Source organism: Artemia sp. Qi Xiang Cuo, chromosome 6, assembly GCF_049724085.1.
Source record: "Artemia sp. Qi Xiang Cuo chromosome 6, ASM4972408v1, whole genome shotgun sequence".
Taxonomy (NCBI): Eukaryota; Metazoa; Arthropoda; class Branchiopoda; order Anostraca; family Artemiidae; genus Artemia; species Artemia sp. Qi Xiang Cuo.
This window is the reverse complement of record NC_142799.1, coordinates 1,503,910-1,519,934: the sequence shown is the minus strand read 5'-3', so window position 1 is coordinate 1,519,934 and position 16,025 is coordinate 1,503,910. Positions and strand designations below refer to the sequence as shown.

The 16,025-nt window shown below is 35.6% G+C and overlaps 1 protein-coding gene across 1 annotated transcript in view; it reads left to right on the top strand.

The window, feature by feature from the left end:
- Nucleotides 1-16,025, top strand: part of LOC148950783 (uncharacterized) — an 89,295-nt gene that overhangs the window by 55,410 nt on the left and 17,860 nt on the right. The window contains exon 7 of the mRNA XM_089090011.1: nt 12,304-12,384. Within this exon, the coding sequence (XP_088946137.1) occupies nt 12,304-12,384 (81 nt within the window). The remainder of the gene's footprint in view (nt 1-12,303; nt 12,385-16,025) is intronic.

The window sequence follows — 16,025 nt, the reverse complement described above, 5'->3', positions numbered from 1 at the left end:
AGTCTCCCCCTCCCCTAGATATTGAAAATTAATTTTTCGTATCCATTAAAAACGGAAGAAATATTTTCCAGGTCCCCCCACCAACTGAATTTTGGCGGTCCTGTAGGCTAGTTTTCAAAAGATTGTGGGTTCGATAATATCGATGCACATTGAGAGTAAACATTTATTAAATCAATGGAACTCCTTCAAGGTTCTTCTTTCACCATGATTTGCAGTAGGAACAATAATGCTGGAATAGTGTAGACTGTAGGAACTCTAAACACTTTTTCAGTCTCTAGGTCTAATATGGACTGAAAGGATATTCTTAAGATACCCTCTCATAGGGTTTTCAAACAGTTCGTGGTAACGAACTGTAAGTAAGGAGCGACCCGGCTCAATAGTAACCGAAACTAAAAAAAACGGAATTTTTATAACAATAGATACATCAGAAGAATCAGATTTTAATGCTTATATATATATTTCAATGCTTTATAATATATTATATATATATTTCAAATATATAAGTTTCATCAAGTTTAGTCTTACTCATTAAAATTTATGCGCCTGAGAAAAATTTGATTTATTTTCGGAAAAATGGGGAAACACCCCCTAAAAGTCATAGAACTTTAATGAAAATCACACCATCGGATTAAGCGTATCAGAGAACCCAACTCATATAGCCAAGTATTGGTTATTGGGAAGCATACAGATGTTTTCAGGGGAGCTTTTTCTGGTAGCGGGGGGGGGGGGTCGGGGGTAATGTGGGAGGATCTATCTTTCCACGGAGGAAGTTTTCATGGGGGAAGGGACATTGCTATGAAGGGGGCGCCGGATTTCCCACCATTATTTCAAAAATGATCAGAAATTAAATAAAAAAACAAGTTTTTCAACTGAAAGTAAGGAACAGCATCAAAACTTAGAAGGAACAGAAATTATTACGTATATGATTGGGTTCGCCCCTAGTCAATACCTTGCTCTTTAAGCCAAATATTTTTTAGTACTTTCATAAAAGCTATTTATTCTAATTAACGGCCTTTGTGGTTAAGGGGTCATTTTTAAAGAATTGGAACGAAATTTGAACTTAAGCGTAAAGAGCGATGCATTGACTAAGGAGCGAACCCCTTAATATACGCATTAAAAATATATGAATATAAAAGTTCGTTACGTAAGTTAATTCGTAAGTTACGTATATTTATTACTGATAAAAACGTTCGTAAATAAAATTAAACAACTTCCGAGAAAGCCATTTAACCAAATAAAAGTAAAATTAATATGCAAATTTTGTTTTAATTGTTTATGCACGGTGAGCCAAAATCAAACTCTGCATTAATTCAAAAACGTTCAAAAATTAAATAAAAAAACAAGTTTTTTTAACTGAAAGTAAGGAACGACGTTAAAACTTAAAACGAACAGAAATTATTCCGTATATGACAGGGGTTGTCCCCTCCTCAACGCCTCGCTCTTTACGCTAAAGTTTTCTATTTTTTAAAAAAATAGAGTTGTGAGAAAGTCAAACTTTAGCGTAAAGAGCGAGGCTTTGAGGAGAGGACAGGTTTTTTTCAATTATTCATGTACGGTGAGCCAAAATCAAAACCTGTATTAATTCGAAAACGTATTTTATAAACTCTATTTTTTAAAACAATAAAAAACTTTAGCGTAAAGAGCGAGGCGTTGATGAGGGGACAGTCCCTTTCATATACGGAATAATTTCTGTTCGTTTTAATTTTTAATGTCGCTTCTTACTTCCAGTTAAAAAAAACTTGTTTTTTTTTATTTAATTGTAATCAGGGTTGCCTCCAACTTTGACCCAAAACTCTTGAAAACGAGCATTTACTGCCTGATTTAAACTAAAATTGGAAAAGAGTATAAATACCCTAGCACTGAAAATGGAAGTCAAACTTGCCATTCTGACAGCAATCTACATCAGATGGCAACCCTGTCATGACCAAAAAAAATACCTAAATGATTCGTGACAGCAGTCTTTGGCAAATGGAAATAAACGCTACTGGGATTGCGTGCCATTTGATAATCTTCCCGGGTCTCCATGGATTACTTGCTTGATAAGGAGAAAAACGCAACAGCAAAAACGGAATACACAGTAATTATGACGTTTGATTCTTGGAGCTGAAGGAGTGCTGAATGAAATACTTGTTTTGTGATGTTCTTAATTGCTAGTTCAGTTATTCGAACACAAGCTAAATACTGATATTGTTTTTGTTGTTGTTTTTTTTTTTTTAAGGCGACAATATGGTCCTTTTTCAAGCGTTCTGTCTGTGCATTTAACTTGGTAGTAGTGTTGAATGAATACTAGGTTATTTAATTAATTAGCATGTTTGATAAGATTATACATGCTAAGTCCCCTTTTTGTTACCCCCTGAGATGTTAATCCCCTTGGCAGCCAGTAGGGTTAACAGCTAACGGCTAGTAGCCCATCCTAGCCGAGTGGTTAGCGCTCCGGTCTTAAAATCCTGAGGTCAGGGGCTTTTAAACCTGGCGTCACTGGATATTTGGTTTGGGACAGGGTCAATGGTGTGACTCTGTAAGCTCAGCCGGAGTAGACCCAGCTCTAAATGGGTACCTGGAAAAATTTGGAGGAGAAGCATGGGAAGCGTCGGATGATTTGCCCCCAACCACGCATTACACTTCTGGCCGAAGGCATCGAATCAACCTCCGCAACGCAGACCATTGGTCACCATGCGAAAAAGTTTTTTTGTCAGCAAGTTCAGGTCATAGTGTGAAAAGTCTTTTTTTATGCTCGTGTTCGTTGTGGAATGTGGATAGATATCTTTGCACTACTTTTGCGCTTTGAAGCAGTTGTGCAGAAAATTCTCACAACTTGATTTGACTTGATCAAGTTCTCACAACTGATCAAAATTCTCACAACTTGATCTCACAACTCTTGATTTTTTTCAACTACTATTTTGTTTATACACGCTATACCTTTGACGCAAAATCACTAAAAAAAAAAAAATAGTTTCTTCGGTGCATTTTTGCTTTTTAGCAGCTCTGTTATGTACGAGTGGTCTTGTACTCTACATTTCGTTTTCAACACTTTCTAGAGTTGTGGTTTTTTTGCGTAAATTGTCTGTACAGCGATGATTGAACAAGATGGGACTTTGGCCTAAGGCTAAAAATCTATGGTCCTTTAGGTGTTCTATTGTACATTAAACAACTTGTCCTCCATAAAATAATGTCATATTCACATTTTACTTATTTCAACCAATGAGAACCATTATGAATAGAATCGACCAATGAAAATTTGCTTATGCATGTCTCAAAATTTAAAGTCTCTTTGTTCTGATCTCCTCCTTTGTTTACGCAATAATACCTAAAAGTTTCAACTTTATTCCTCATGTCGTTCATAAGATATTGCAGAGATGCTGTTTTAACGACTATAAAGACTCGACTTCATCCCCTGAGCTGTTCCCAAGACTTTACATGCAAGGTATGGACACAGTGGCCTTGATATATTTAGCTGAACCCTCTCGCCAATGGGAAGGCGTCATAACATCAAACCGTCAGGAGCACGAACGTCAGGAGCAGTACAAAATCCGTCATAACATCGACAAAAAAAAAAAAAATCCGTCAGAACCTTGAACCGTCATAACATCGAAATTTTTAAAACTTTAGTTTTTTAGGGCTTAGGGGGGAAAAGGTACCTAGGTTAGGTTACGTATTTAATATATGCTATGCTTTACCCCTACCCCCATGATGTGCAAATATTTAGCCGAAATTTGTTTCTAAACTATCATATACTCATTCCTATTATATAAACTTATAAACTTTTTTTTTTAGATGTTATGACGGTTCGAAGTTCTGACGGTTCGATGTTATGACGTTTCGTGCTTGTCACGGTTCGCCGAAATTGTAGCACCCTTCCCCAATGACATAGCTCGTCACTCACTCCCCCCTCCCTAGACCCTCTGTAAAAGTTTCAATTTGAAACCCAAGCCATTCTAAAGATATTGCAAATACACTATTTTGACTGCATAGGAAAGCATGTATCTTTTGATATACCTCATTATTTTACTGTATAAAAATTATAAGTCCCATAAGAGCTTAGCTTATAGTGCAAAATTTCTTTGTTGACCAGAGACACAAATTGTATACCACCCTGCCCTTCCCCCAGCACTAAATATTATAACCCTTACATAATCACCCTTCTTTTCCCAGCTTTGGCTTTAACTTCAACCCCCAGCCGTCCTCAAAGAATTACAGACATGCAATTTCGATGACCTGGATGCACACAGTGTCTTTTTTTTTTACCTCTGCCCCACTTAGGTGACAAAGTAAAAATTGGATGTCCACTTAAACATAAGACTCCCTGAAAGTTTCATTTTAACACTCTCAGCCGTTCCTGGGATATTGCAGATAAACCGTTTTGACTTGGTGTATGCACATGGTGTCTTTCGGTTTATGTTAAAAACCACCTCAACAGTCCCTGAAAGTTTTAACATATACCCTTAACCATCGCTGAGCTATTTCAGATCTGACATTTTGACAGCCTAGTTGTACTTGGGTTCTTTTGATTTAGTTCAACATCTCCCTCGACATTCCCTGAAGCAGAAAAGAGCGAGGAGGGGGCTAGATGCCCTCCAATCCCTTTTCATTCTTAAAAGGCTAAAATTCGATGTCCACTTAAACATAAGACTCCCTGAAAGTTTCATTTTTACACTCTTAGCCGTTCCTGAGATATTGCAGATACACCGTTTTGACTTGGTGTCTTTCGGTTTATGTTAAAAACCACCTCAACAGTCCCTGAAAGTTTTAACATATACCCTTAACCATCGCTGAGATATTTCAGATCTGACATTTTGACAGCCTAGTTGTACTTGGGTTATTTTGATTTAGTTCAACATCTCCCTCGACATTCCCGGAAGCAGAAAAGAACGAGGAGGGGGCTAGCTGCACTCCAATCCCTTTTCATTCTTAAAAGGCTTCTGGAATTTTCATTTCTGAATAAGCTTCTCCCAAAGTCTCTACGACCGACTTTTCCATATGAAGTGGCTCTCGGAAAAAAGTACAATAAAGCAAACCATCATAGACAGCGCTTTGGCGCTACCAGTAGTAAAGGGCCATAAGCCTTCAATATACTATTTATTCATTTATATTATTTTTAATTTTTTGAAATCTCAACAATTCTTTATTGTTGGAAGTTACGGCTATGATTATTTATAACTGGACACGTAATTGTGTATATGATTATGCAATTGTAATCATAAAAGAGCGAATATTTAAAGTAAGTTTTCAGTAAAGCGCAAATGACGCTATGGCCATTAGAAAGTTTAGATGGCAGTAGGTTTACTCCTATTTGTTGTAATTTCTGTTTGCGTTGAGCCTCTACAGACACGTCAGTAGCTTTTTTGTTGAATCGGTGGATTCTTCTTCGTTATTTTTAGCTTGATCATCAATTTTCAGGGTTCTAAAATATATGTTACATTGGACTCTATAGGCTGCATCTTTTATCATCCTTTTGCTCTATACTAATTTCAGTTTGAATCTTACCCTGGCACGTACGCAGGCGGGGGCTATGGGCCTGGGCTCCCTGAAACCTCACGATTTTTTTTTATTTTCCCGTAGTTTTCTGACATTTCTCACAGAATAAGGGATTTGAAGGATCCCCCCCCGAAACAAATTCCTGCGTATGAGCCTGATCATACCTTCTTCTAATGGATAAGTAGCTTGCTCAAAAGAAATCGTCTCTCAAGTCCAGGTCATTTAGTACCCAGATTAGAGACATGATACCGATTTTTACGGCTAGTAGTTTGACTGGATTAAATATATAATTCACCATGCAAAAAGTAGGGTAGGATAGTAGCAATGCTACTTGGCCGTTTTCATGGCCTTATAATATTTGTTGGCAGGTTTTGTCTGAAAATACCAGTGCTTTGACTATCCCCGAATGTTTCGGGATTTCCCCAAAAATATATCTGCTCGATGTAGGCCTATATATATATATATATATATATATATATATATATATATATATATATATATATATATATATATATATATATATATATATATATATATATAAATATATATATATATTTAATCGATGTTACCCAAAAACAACCTTTCATTACCACGGTTATTGAATAGGTTTTGAGATTTAATAATAGGTAATGACAGCAGTTGTGCTACCGGTTGAAATTTCGTAGCACCAAAAAACCATTGACAGATAGACAGATTGACGTGTTGGTTATCAGATGCAAAAAGATTGGTTGGCGTGACTTATCTTAGCAAGTCCAGGTCATTTAGCCCCCAGCTTGGAGACATGATACCGATTTTTATGGTTAATTGAGCAGTATAATATCGCGTGATTAATGCAAACTAGTAGCCATCACGGGAATTTCTTTGTTCTTCAGCGTAATTTTATTCATATTCGAGTTTTTATCCTAGCAAAATTATTAAGTAGTATAAATTGGCACGAAATTCTAATTGGTCTTCGATCAACAATTCGCGCTAATGAACGCAAGTAAATAAGGACCAGTACTGATAGTAACCGAAACGCTAAAAACAGGAATTTTTGAAACTATACATACATTTAAAAAAATTCTACTTTATGTTCCTTTCAAATATACGAAATATGTTAACTTTAAAGGTACCCAGCAAAAGTTATTATAAAAAAATTAATTTGCATAATACATGATTCTGAAGAAAATTACATCATTAAACTTTTGATTTCCAACAGCCCCATGGACATAAGTTCAGCATTTCGACTAGGGGGGACAAAGGGGTCCACATCCGGAATCTGGGGGATATGGGATACACTTCAGAGGAAATGGTGGTTTCCAGGGGCCTTCCCCTGAAAACTTGTAAAGAACACAAGCCTAAATGTTATTAGGTACTGGTGCGTTATATGGGCACTTGTATATATTGAACAAGGAAACCAGTCACGAAAAACCCGTCAAACAGGTTATTCTCAAGAGACCGCTATACATAAATGACTGCAAAGCCGTGGTTTCTCAATAAGTTACAATATTTAAACGATTGTTTTTTTGGAGTTTAAGGGGAGAAAAGGTACCTAATTTAGGTAACGTATTTAATATATGCTATTCTTTAGCCCCCACCTCCCCCCTAATATGCAAATATATAGTCCGAATTTGTTTATAAACTATTATATTTACCTCATGTAATTTAATGTCGTTAGCATTAACCAAACTTGACTTTTTAGAAGTGTCCATATAACGCACCAGTACCTGTTATTATTTTGTAATGGATTTTGCACACCAAACGGTAAGAAAGTAAAGGTGGCATGGGCCTGCCCTAAGAGTTCAATAACACATTTTTCTTCAAACAGTAACGAAGGAAAGTTGCTTTTTAGCTAAGACGCTACTTGGTTAATTTAAAAAATTACACTGTACGTAATAAACAATACACAAACTTTAACTAAACGTAAAATTAAGTTGACGGTCCTGCTTCTACGCCAGTCCGGTTATGGAGGCTTACCAGCGGATTCTCAGCGGCCGGTGTGCAAGGCACGTACCTATTTTTGTACACTTACCATATTCTATCAAACTTCAAGCAAAAATAAGGCTATCATAATTTTTGTCGTGTTAACGATAATTTAACCAAAAGTTAATTTAAAGTGTGCCTCTGAAGTCTGAACCTTGTTCAATTTTATGTTTTGACAGAAAAATGAACCTGGTAACACACAAACTAATGTATTACCAATTATCATTTATACGTTTACTTAATATATTAAACTGTTTTCCAAATTGTTGGGAGAAGGCAACTGCACAAATCAACTAAAACAAAAACAATCATGTTAATTTTTTTTGGTTGCCACACGCATCGCGAATGAAAGGGCTAAAAGACTTACTTGACTTGACAGAAATGTTGCATTCTAAACTGCTTTCAATAAAAACATCAGTCAAAACTTAGCGTAAAGAATGAGGGTTTAGAAGGGTGACAGCTCCCTCCCCATGATACACAGAATAACTTCAGTTTGTTTCAGTTTTAATGTCACTATTTAATTTTATTTGAAAAAATTGTTTTGTACGTTTATAATGTCCAGGATCCTGGTAAGAGTACGAGTACAAAGTCATTGCGTGTCCATTGATGCAGTGTCTTGTTCTGGGCAACAATCCCTTATCCTGGAAAAATATAATTGCATGTTCTTCGGTCCTTTGCAAACCCCAAATCTTAATTTGAATATCCATGGTGAGACACTTTATTATATCACTAGTCAAAGCAAACTAACCGGTTATTATCCTATCTGATCTTTGCGATCCAAATGATCGAGAATGTAAAAATTCTCGAGTGTTTATTATATAACCGATAAGTACCATTATTTTTGTAACGTAAGCAGTTCTATATAAAATAAAACTTTACAAAATTTGTTACGTAAATTTATTTTACGTTAAGGAAAAGGCAATTCAATAGTAACAGAACACAATTTCTGGGGGATCCATCAACAAATTTTGAAATAAATGATTGAATATTTCCCAGAAAGCCTTTCATGATTAATTGGAGCTTGAATCTCGATCTCCATTCCACATTTTGAAATTTCAAACAGTTTGCTTATGGTGATTGTAGTGGTTTTAAATGATGATTATGATGAGTTTCAACGTTAGTCTAGTGTGAAAGGGCTCGTTAAAGTGTTCGAGGTTATACTTAAAGTAATATACCTTAACCATTTAGCTTAGAATATGGTGTTTGTAATGTGCAAGTCGCTTAACTCTACTGCAAAACTGACAACTTAAGACCAACGAAGAAAGAATTTGGGTGATTCGTGGCCAGACAGTCCGTACTCCGGGATTGTTAATTGCTTATTAGCTGTGTCATTCACCTATGAGAATTAGCCTCCCCCACTAAGAAAAATTTAACCTGTATTGGTCTTGATTATTCATCTGGGATCAAATAAAAATCGGAATGTCCTTGAACGGTACAAGAACAATGGCCTTCTCTGACGCCTAGACTTTCATAAATGGTGTGCCAAAAAAGAAGAGAAAAATCTCTGGAAACTGGGTGGCCCTGCCATGAAATTTTTCTTTTTGCTTTTTCAGATTCTGCTTTTACTATGAAAATTCTTTAACTCTCTTTTAAAATTATCTTTTTCAGGGATGTCAATTTGGGTGTATTTTCATTAAAACGAACGAAAAACAACAGAGTTGTCCTCATCTAAATTTGGGAAAATTGATTTTGCCCCTCTCCCGTACATTTTCGATAATTGTTATTCTGCTTTTTTATATTATTCACATTTGTCTTAAACATCTTCAGGAAAGATCTAGAAAAAAAGATGATAGAAAGTATTAAATATTAAAAAAATCTCAACCAGGCACGTAAGAAGGATTTGTTCCCGGGGAAAGGAGGGCAATGATCGGAAAAAATATTTGACAGCTTAAAGAAGAAGTGGCAAAAAATTCGAAAAAATAGGATTTCAGGGGGGATTCTTTAGGCCCCTCCGTCCCCCAGCGCATTTGCTTGGTCCCCAATACCTGCTTTCGAAAAATAAGCGTGGTTTTTTATCTGTCTATGCTTTATAGGTTTTATATTTCTGTGATTCGTAGTCAGACGATTTATACCCCCTGTAATCGTTAATTACTTATTTGCTGTGTCATTTGGTCATCAGAAGCAGCCTCCCCCACTAAGAACAATTTAAAATCTACATACCATTATCTGCCAGTCATTTTAAGGGTATAACGACATGCGGTCTACTACCTCCCTGAATCTGACAATGTGCGAAATTCAACACAGGAGTGCACAGTATGAATTATTCAAAGAACCTTTTTATATCTGATAGTATCAACATAGCTTAAACACGGTGTTGGCAACATTGTTATTTAGGTATTAGTAATGTACACAGGGTAGTAGACCACAGCCTTAGAAACTATTACATTCTGAATAACAAAAAGATGCTGGATAAGTAACCATTTTAGGGTTGCCTGCCCTATGTGATTATCCTTGTAAAACGTTTGATAATGCAAATAGGCAGAGTATACAATAAATTTAATCCGAAGGATCTGAGTCCAGTGAAGCACTATTCAGACTACTATAAATGGGCCAGGGATTGAAAGCCAAACTTCAAGAATAACCGCAACTATATAATTAAAAAAACGCCCAGTGGTTCATCACTGATTTAGTAATTAATGATTAAATCAAATTAAAAACTTAAAAATTACTGCCCTGAATCAAATCTTTAGAAGCTTTTGATAATTGATCTACAAGAGGTATAACAAGAAATCCATTTTTGAGGGAGTCCAACTAATGAAAGGGTGAGCAGCCCAGCGTCTGGAAATCATCTTCAAGTTCCCATAGTGTGTTCGAAAGTGCAAGTCTAAGTTTAGACCCCTCTCGTTGGGGCCCACTGGTTCCAATAACTTTGTCCAATGACTTTATAAATTACTTTTGGATTTGGCAGCTGGAGAAGTACAGTTTATACAACTCAGATGAAACAATGATATATCTCTTAAAACATCATTAAAGATATACTTTGAATAGATCATAGAGTACCGTACAGTGGCGGATCCAGGGGAGGGGCGAGGGGGTGTGGGCCCCCCTAAGGTAGTCTAAAGTGGTGTAATTTACTTAATTAAGGCAATATTGCGTTAACTAAACTTGCTACTCACGCAAGTTTATCGAATCAACCTATTTTGCGCCCCCCCCTCTAAAAAAAATCCTGGATCTGCCCCTGGTTCCATAATATCAGAAAACTGTTTGTCGTAATGAACTTTAAGTAAAGAGCGGCTCGTGCGAACATTAGTCAAAACGATTTATTCAAAACAGGCACGTACCCAGGAACTATTCAAGCGTCCCGACAACAACAAAAAAATTTCGGTGGGGGGGGGGTAATAAAAACAAATTATTAGTGGGGGGAGGGGGGATAAAAAAAACTTTATACGATAATCTGAATGAGAAGTTCCCGAAAATTTAGGATTTCGGGGGGGACGCTACGGGGCCCCCCTTGCGTAAATCCCTGATTCCAAACACTTAGAATTCACCAAGTTTAAAATTATTGGTCCAAAGTTACAAGTCTGGGAAAATATACCTATTTTCAGTTAGGAAAAGAAGGAGAAGAGCCATAAGAAGGGTATAAGAATCTCACTAAATTGCTCAGCTAAATTTAGCGTATTAGAGATTCCTAGTGCAGAGGGTTCAAGCCTATCTAACATAGGTTTTTTTTTCTCATGAAGGACAGTCTATTTTTTATTGTTTTACTTTTCCCCAAGGGTAATCATACCGAACCAGTGGTCATAGAATATCAAAAAAGGGTTCATTCGGATGGATACTGAAATTTCTACAGGCTTTTGCCCCCCCCCCCCTGCTTAGGTTCTTCCAGCCTTGATTTTAGAAATTGCCTGATTTGGGAGTATCTTCATTGAACTTTTTTGAGGTGTTTTCTTTGAAAAAACAGAATAATGACACATTTGGCCCCCTTTACATTTTGAAAAACGTATCTTGCCCCCCTCCCCCTAAATTTTTGTGAATTGACGCCAATAAAAAGTACCAAAGGACGGAACAATGACTGTTGTTTTAAGTTCTAATGTTGCTCTTTCTTTCATTTGAAAACAAAACGTATTTTTTAGTTTTATCTAATTACTTTAATGAGCGCCCCTTTACGACATCAGGGGCGTAATTTATTATAGGGCAAGGGGGCAAATACCCCCACACCCTAATTTGCCCCTCTCCCAAGCTGAGACTTCTCCTCTCCCCAGCTGAGACTTAGCGTCCTCAAAAACCTTGTCAAAGCTGAGATAGGCCTACATAATTGAAGACTCCACAGAAACAGATCAGTTTTCTTTAGTATAACTTTGCCTTTACAGTACTGTATGGCTCATTTTCTATTTTTCAATTGGTAATTTTCAGTCAACCTGGGAAAAGGAAAATTAGCTCCAACTTTGCCTCCCCCTCCCCTGCATTTTGAGGAAATTCCGCCCTTAATCAACATAATGAGTCTCTATATTTTTGCTCAGCAACTTCGCATTCCAGATTCCGAGCGTAAGCTTGTGAGAAAGATTAGGTAATAATAAAAAGCTTTAGCGTAGAGAGTCGGGGGTTGAGCAGGGTAACACCCCTTCACATACAAGATAATTCCTGTTTGTTTTTAATTTTAATGTGACTCTTTACTTTATTTGAAAACAATTTCTTTTATTTAACAAGAATCAAAGACGACAAACTTCGAATTGAATTTAAAGACACTTCAAAAACTAGAAAACAATGAGTAATGTATAATTAAAAGAGAAAACAAGAATAAAATTTTGAAATTTAAGTAGTATCAAGAAAAAAGTAATAACATTGTTAGGTTCGTTATTACTGTTATCCAGCAATAATGAAATATTTTAGTTTTCTTTAATTTATTTGTAAATTGTTCTTTTCTAGGAGACAAGCCACACGGATGCGATCTTTGTCCGAAACGATTTGCATTGTCATGTAATCTAAGAGCTCATGTAAAAACCCATGGTAAGTGAGAACACATAAGTTTAAAGTTGTTAGTTCTAAATTCCATCTGTCTTTTGTAAGCAGCTCTTCTACCATCCCCGATTTTCTGAGGTTGGCACAAATTTTCCTGAAAGTAAGTTGGGCTCTGTGGCAGTGGGGGATCCAGAGGAGGGCAAGGGGGCGTGCACCCCCTAACGTAGTCTAAAGTAGTGTAATTTACTTAGTTGACGCAAATTTCTGTTAATTAAACTTGCTCCTAGCGCAAGTTTATCGGAGCAACCTATTTTGCGCCCCCCCTATACAAAAATCCTGGATCTGCCTCTGCTCTGTGGTAGTTTTTCCCAAAATTTAAGTTAATCAAAACTAAAGATTCGTTTTTTATGTTGAGGTTTGTATATTTACGAATGCTAAGTTTCCGGAAGATTTCAGAGAATCTAGTTTTCTTAAGAACAACCTTGGGGAAACCCCGGAAATTCAGGGACTGGTTGTAAGTGAAGATGGCTTGGTGCATCTTATGCTTCTTAATAGAGTTCCTGCACAAAGGAATTCTTGTTAAAGTGACATTATTTTTACTTTTTTTTCAATTTTCAATTTTTAGCCAGATTTATGCTTGAAGTTTCTTATTTAAGTAAAATGTAACCATCAAAATTGTTGGTTAAAATGGGATATCGTCAGGGTGTCAATTCACGAAAATACAGAGGGGGGGATACAAAATCCATTTTTCAAAATCTGTGGGGGTATTTTCTTTTCCCGTTTGTTTACTTTTGCATCTACTTATCCGTGCTCACCTGCAGATATTCAAAAGATGTTATGTTACAAAATATAAATCTCTTTAAAAGAAAAGCGTCTTAACACGCCTATAAGAAAACGCCATTAAAGAAAAACGTCTTTTTTTGGTGGTATTAGGAAATTTTGGAAGAATTTCATAACAACTCTGCCTCTGCAACGATTCTTAGTTTACTTTTGCAGCTTCTTATCCATGCTCAGGTGCCGGTGTTATGTTAGAAAACATAAATCTATGGCTGAAAAAACACTAAAATGTGTATCAGGTTTTCTTTTATTGTTATTAACAAGTGGTTGCTTGTTATTATTGCTATTAATATTCTTGTTATTAACAAATAGTTGCTTGTTATTATTGTTATTGTTATTAATATTATTGATACTAACTAGTAGTTGCAAGGATGATGAGATAAAATATAAGATAAATACTTTATAAATATCGAAATTTGACATTTTTTTACTGTATTAAATGTGAGGAAAGGAGGCATATCACATTTGGAGTAAAATAGAAACTTTCTAAGCGTCTGAAGAACTAAGTCAAATTCAGTAACTCAAAGTGATATAATCGATGGAGCGTTCTGGATTAGAGACGGTAATTTAAGAATCCCTGTTGGACAACGTGTTATACAACATCTTTTGAATTATCAAAGTCGTTCTTTGGTGTAAATAAAGCAATCTAAGGTTTGCAACCCCTTAGTTCAGGTATCTCCATTGAGTTGAGCAGTCATTTGCATTTTAAATCTCGGGAACTCACCTAGGATTATCTTTTAATGAGTCAAATTGTTAGGGGGTCATATTACTGATTAATTCGAAAGTCTAAGTAATATTTGGTTTAAAGTTACATTGTAAGCGGAGATTGCAATGTTGCTAAAAGCTTAGCAGGACTAAGAGTGAGCGGGGTTAAATTTACAATACAGTGGAACAAAATATTAAATATTAAATGAACATCTTAAAAAATAGTTTTATCTCCAAATTCACTAAAAAGTAAAAAAAACAAGGTTATCTGAACGTTGAAATTTTTAACTCTAAAACTGAAAACCTGGGACGGCCTTGAAGCAGAAAATCGTCCTTAAATAGTTATAAAATGTAAAAAAAATACATCCATGTTATTATTAGTATTAAATTTATTAATAGTATTAAAATAGTATTAATTTTATTAGTCTTAAATAAATGTTTTATGACAAAATAGCAAAACTTTCATGTTTTCCTAGTGATTGTGATTTCTATTAGCAAATCTTACGTATTGGACTTAACAATGAGACCACCCCTACCTCTCTTCAATATTCATTTGCCATAGCTACGTTCATACTATGAATGCCATGCATGTAAACAGGGACATTGATTTCTGGAGGTCCAATCCTGTAACCCGAGGAATTTAAACACGATTATTTGAAAAGAATTGAGAACGTGAATATTTGGATTCAACAAGCGACAATTTTTCTCTGCGGAAGCATTATCAAACCATCGAAACAATTAAACTACCTTAAAACAACGTATCAACAATTGTGATCTTGGTGTTCACTATCATAATACCAAGATCATATTCACAACTGGGTTTTACTATGCTAAAGGGCTCGTAGTTTTACACATTTATTGTAAGATGTGTTAATTCTTTATTGATTTGATACTGCTTCTGCTGATGATGAATGCTGCAAATATTTGAGAGTCTCTTTGCGAGGTTTCCTATTCCCTTGTATTTGAAAAATTAACCCTATTTGTTCCTTTGCTTTGCTTTATCATTCCTATGATAGCAAGATAGCGCGGTCTTTGTAATTACTTAAATGCTAAGCGTGTTTAATAGCGTTTTAGTATTTTTCATTGCAATGGGTATGATGGTAATAAAAAAACTTAAATAACTAAATAAAAAATAAAATAAAAAAACAAGTTTTTTTAACTGAAAGTAAGGAACGACGTTAAAACTTAAAACGCACAGAAATTGTTCCGTATATGAAAGGGGCTGTCCCCTTGTCAACGCCTCGCTCTTTACGCTAAATTTTTTTATTGTTAAAAAAAAAGAGTTGTGAGAAAGTCAAACTTTAGCGTAAAGAGCGAGGCGTTGAGGAGGGGACAGCCCCTTTCATATACGGAATAATTTCTGTTCGTTTTAAGTTTTAACCTCGCTCCTTACTTTCAGTTAACAAAAAACTTGGTTTTTTATTTAAATTTTAAACATTTTTAAATAAATACAGATTTTGATTTTGGCTCACCGTACATGAATAATTAAAACAAAATTTGTATATTAATTTTACTTTTATTTGGTTAAATGGCTTTTTCGAAACGTGTTTAATTTTATTTACGAACGTTTTTAATAGTAATAAATATACGTAACTTACGAATTAACTTAGGTAACGAACTTCTATATTCAAAGATTTTTAATACGTATATTAGGGGGTAATCCCCCTATTCAATATCTTTCTCTTTAAGCTTAAGTTCGAATTTGGTTCCAATTCTTTAAAAAGGATCCCTTAATCACAAAGGCCATTAATTAGAACAAATAGTTCTTATGAAAGTACTAAAAAATCTTTGGCTTAAAGAGCGAGGTATTGACTAGGGGGTGAACCCAATTATGTACGTAATGTTCTCTGTCGTTTTAAGTTTTGATGTTGCTCCTTACTTTCAGTTGAAAAACTTATTTTTATTATATAAAATAAACTGATCTTTTTTAAAATAATGCTGGGAAATCCGGCACCCCCTTCATAGCAATGCCCCTTCCCCCATGAAAACTTCCTTCATGGAAATATCCTCTCACATACCCCCGACCCATCCCTCCCCCCCACCTACAAGAAAAAATCCCCACTGAAAACGTCTGTATACTTCCCAATAACCAATACTATTTGTAAACATTGGGTAAAGTTCATAACTTTCAGCCCTCCCCCTGTGGA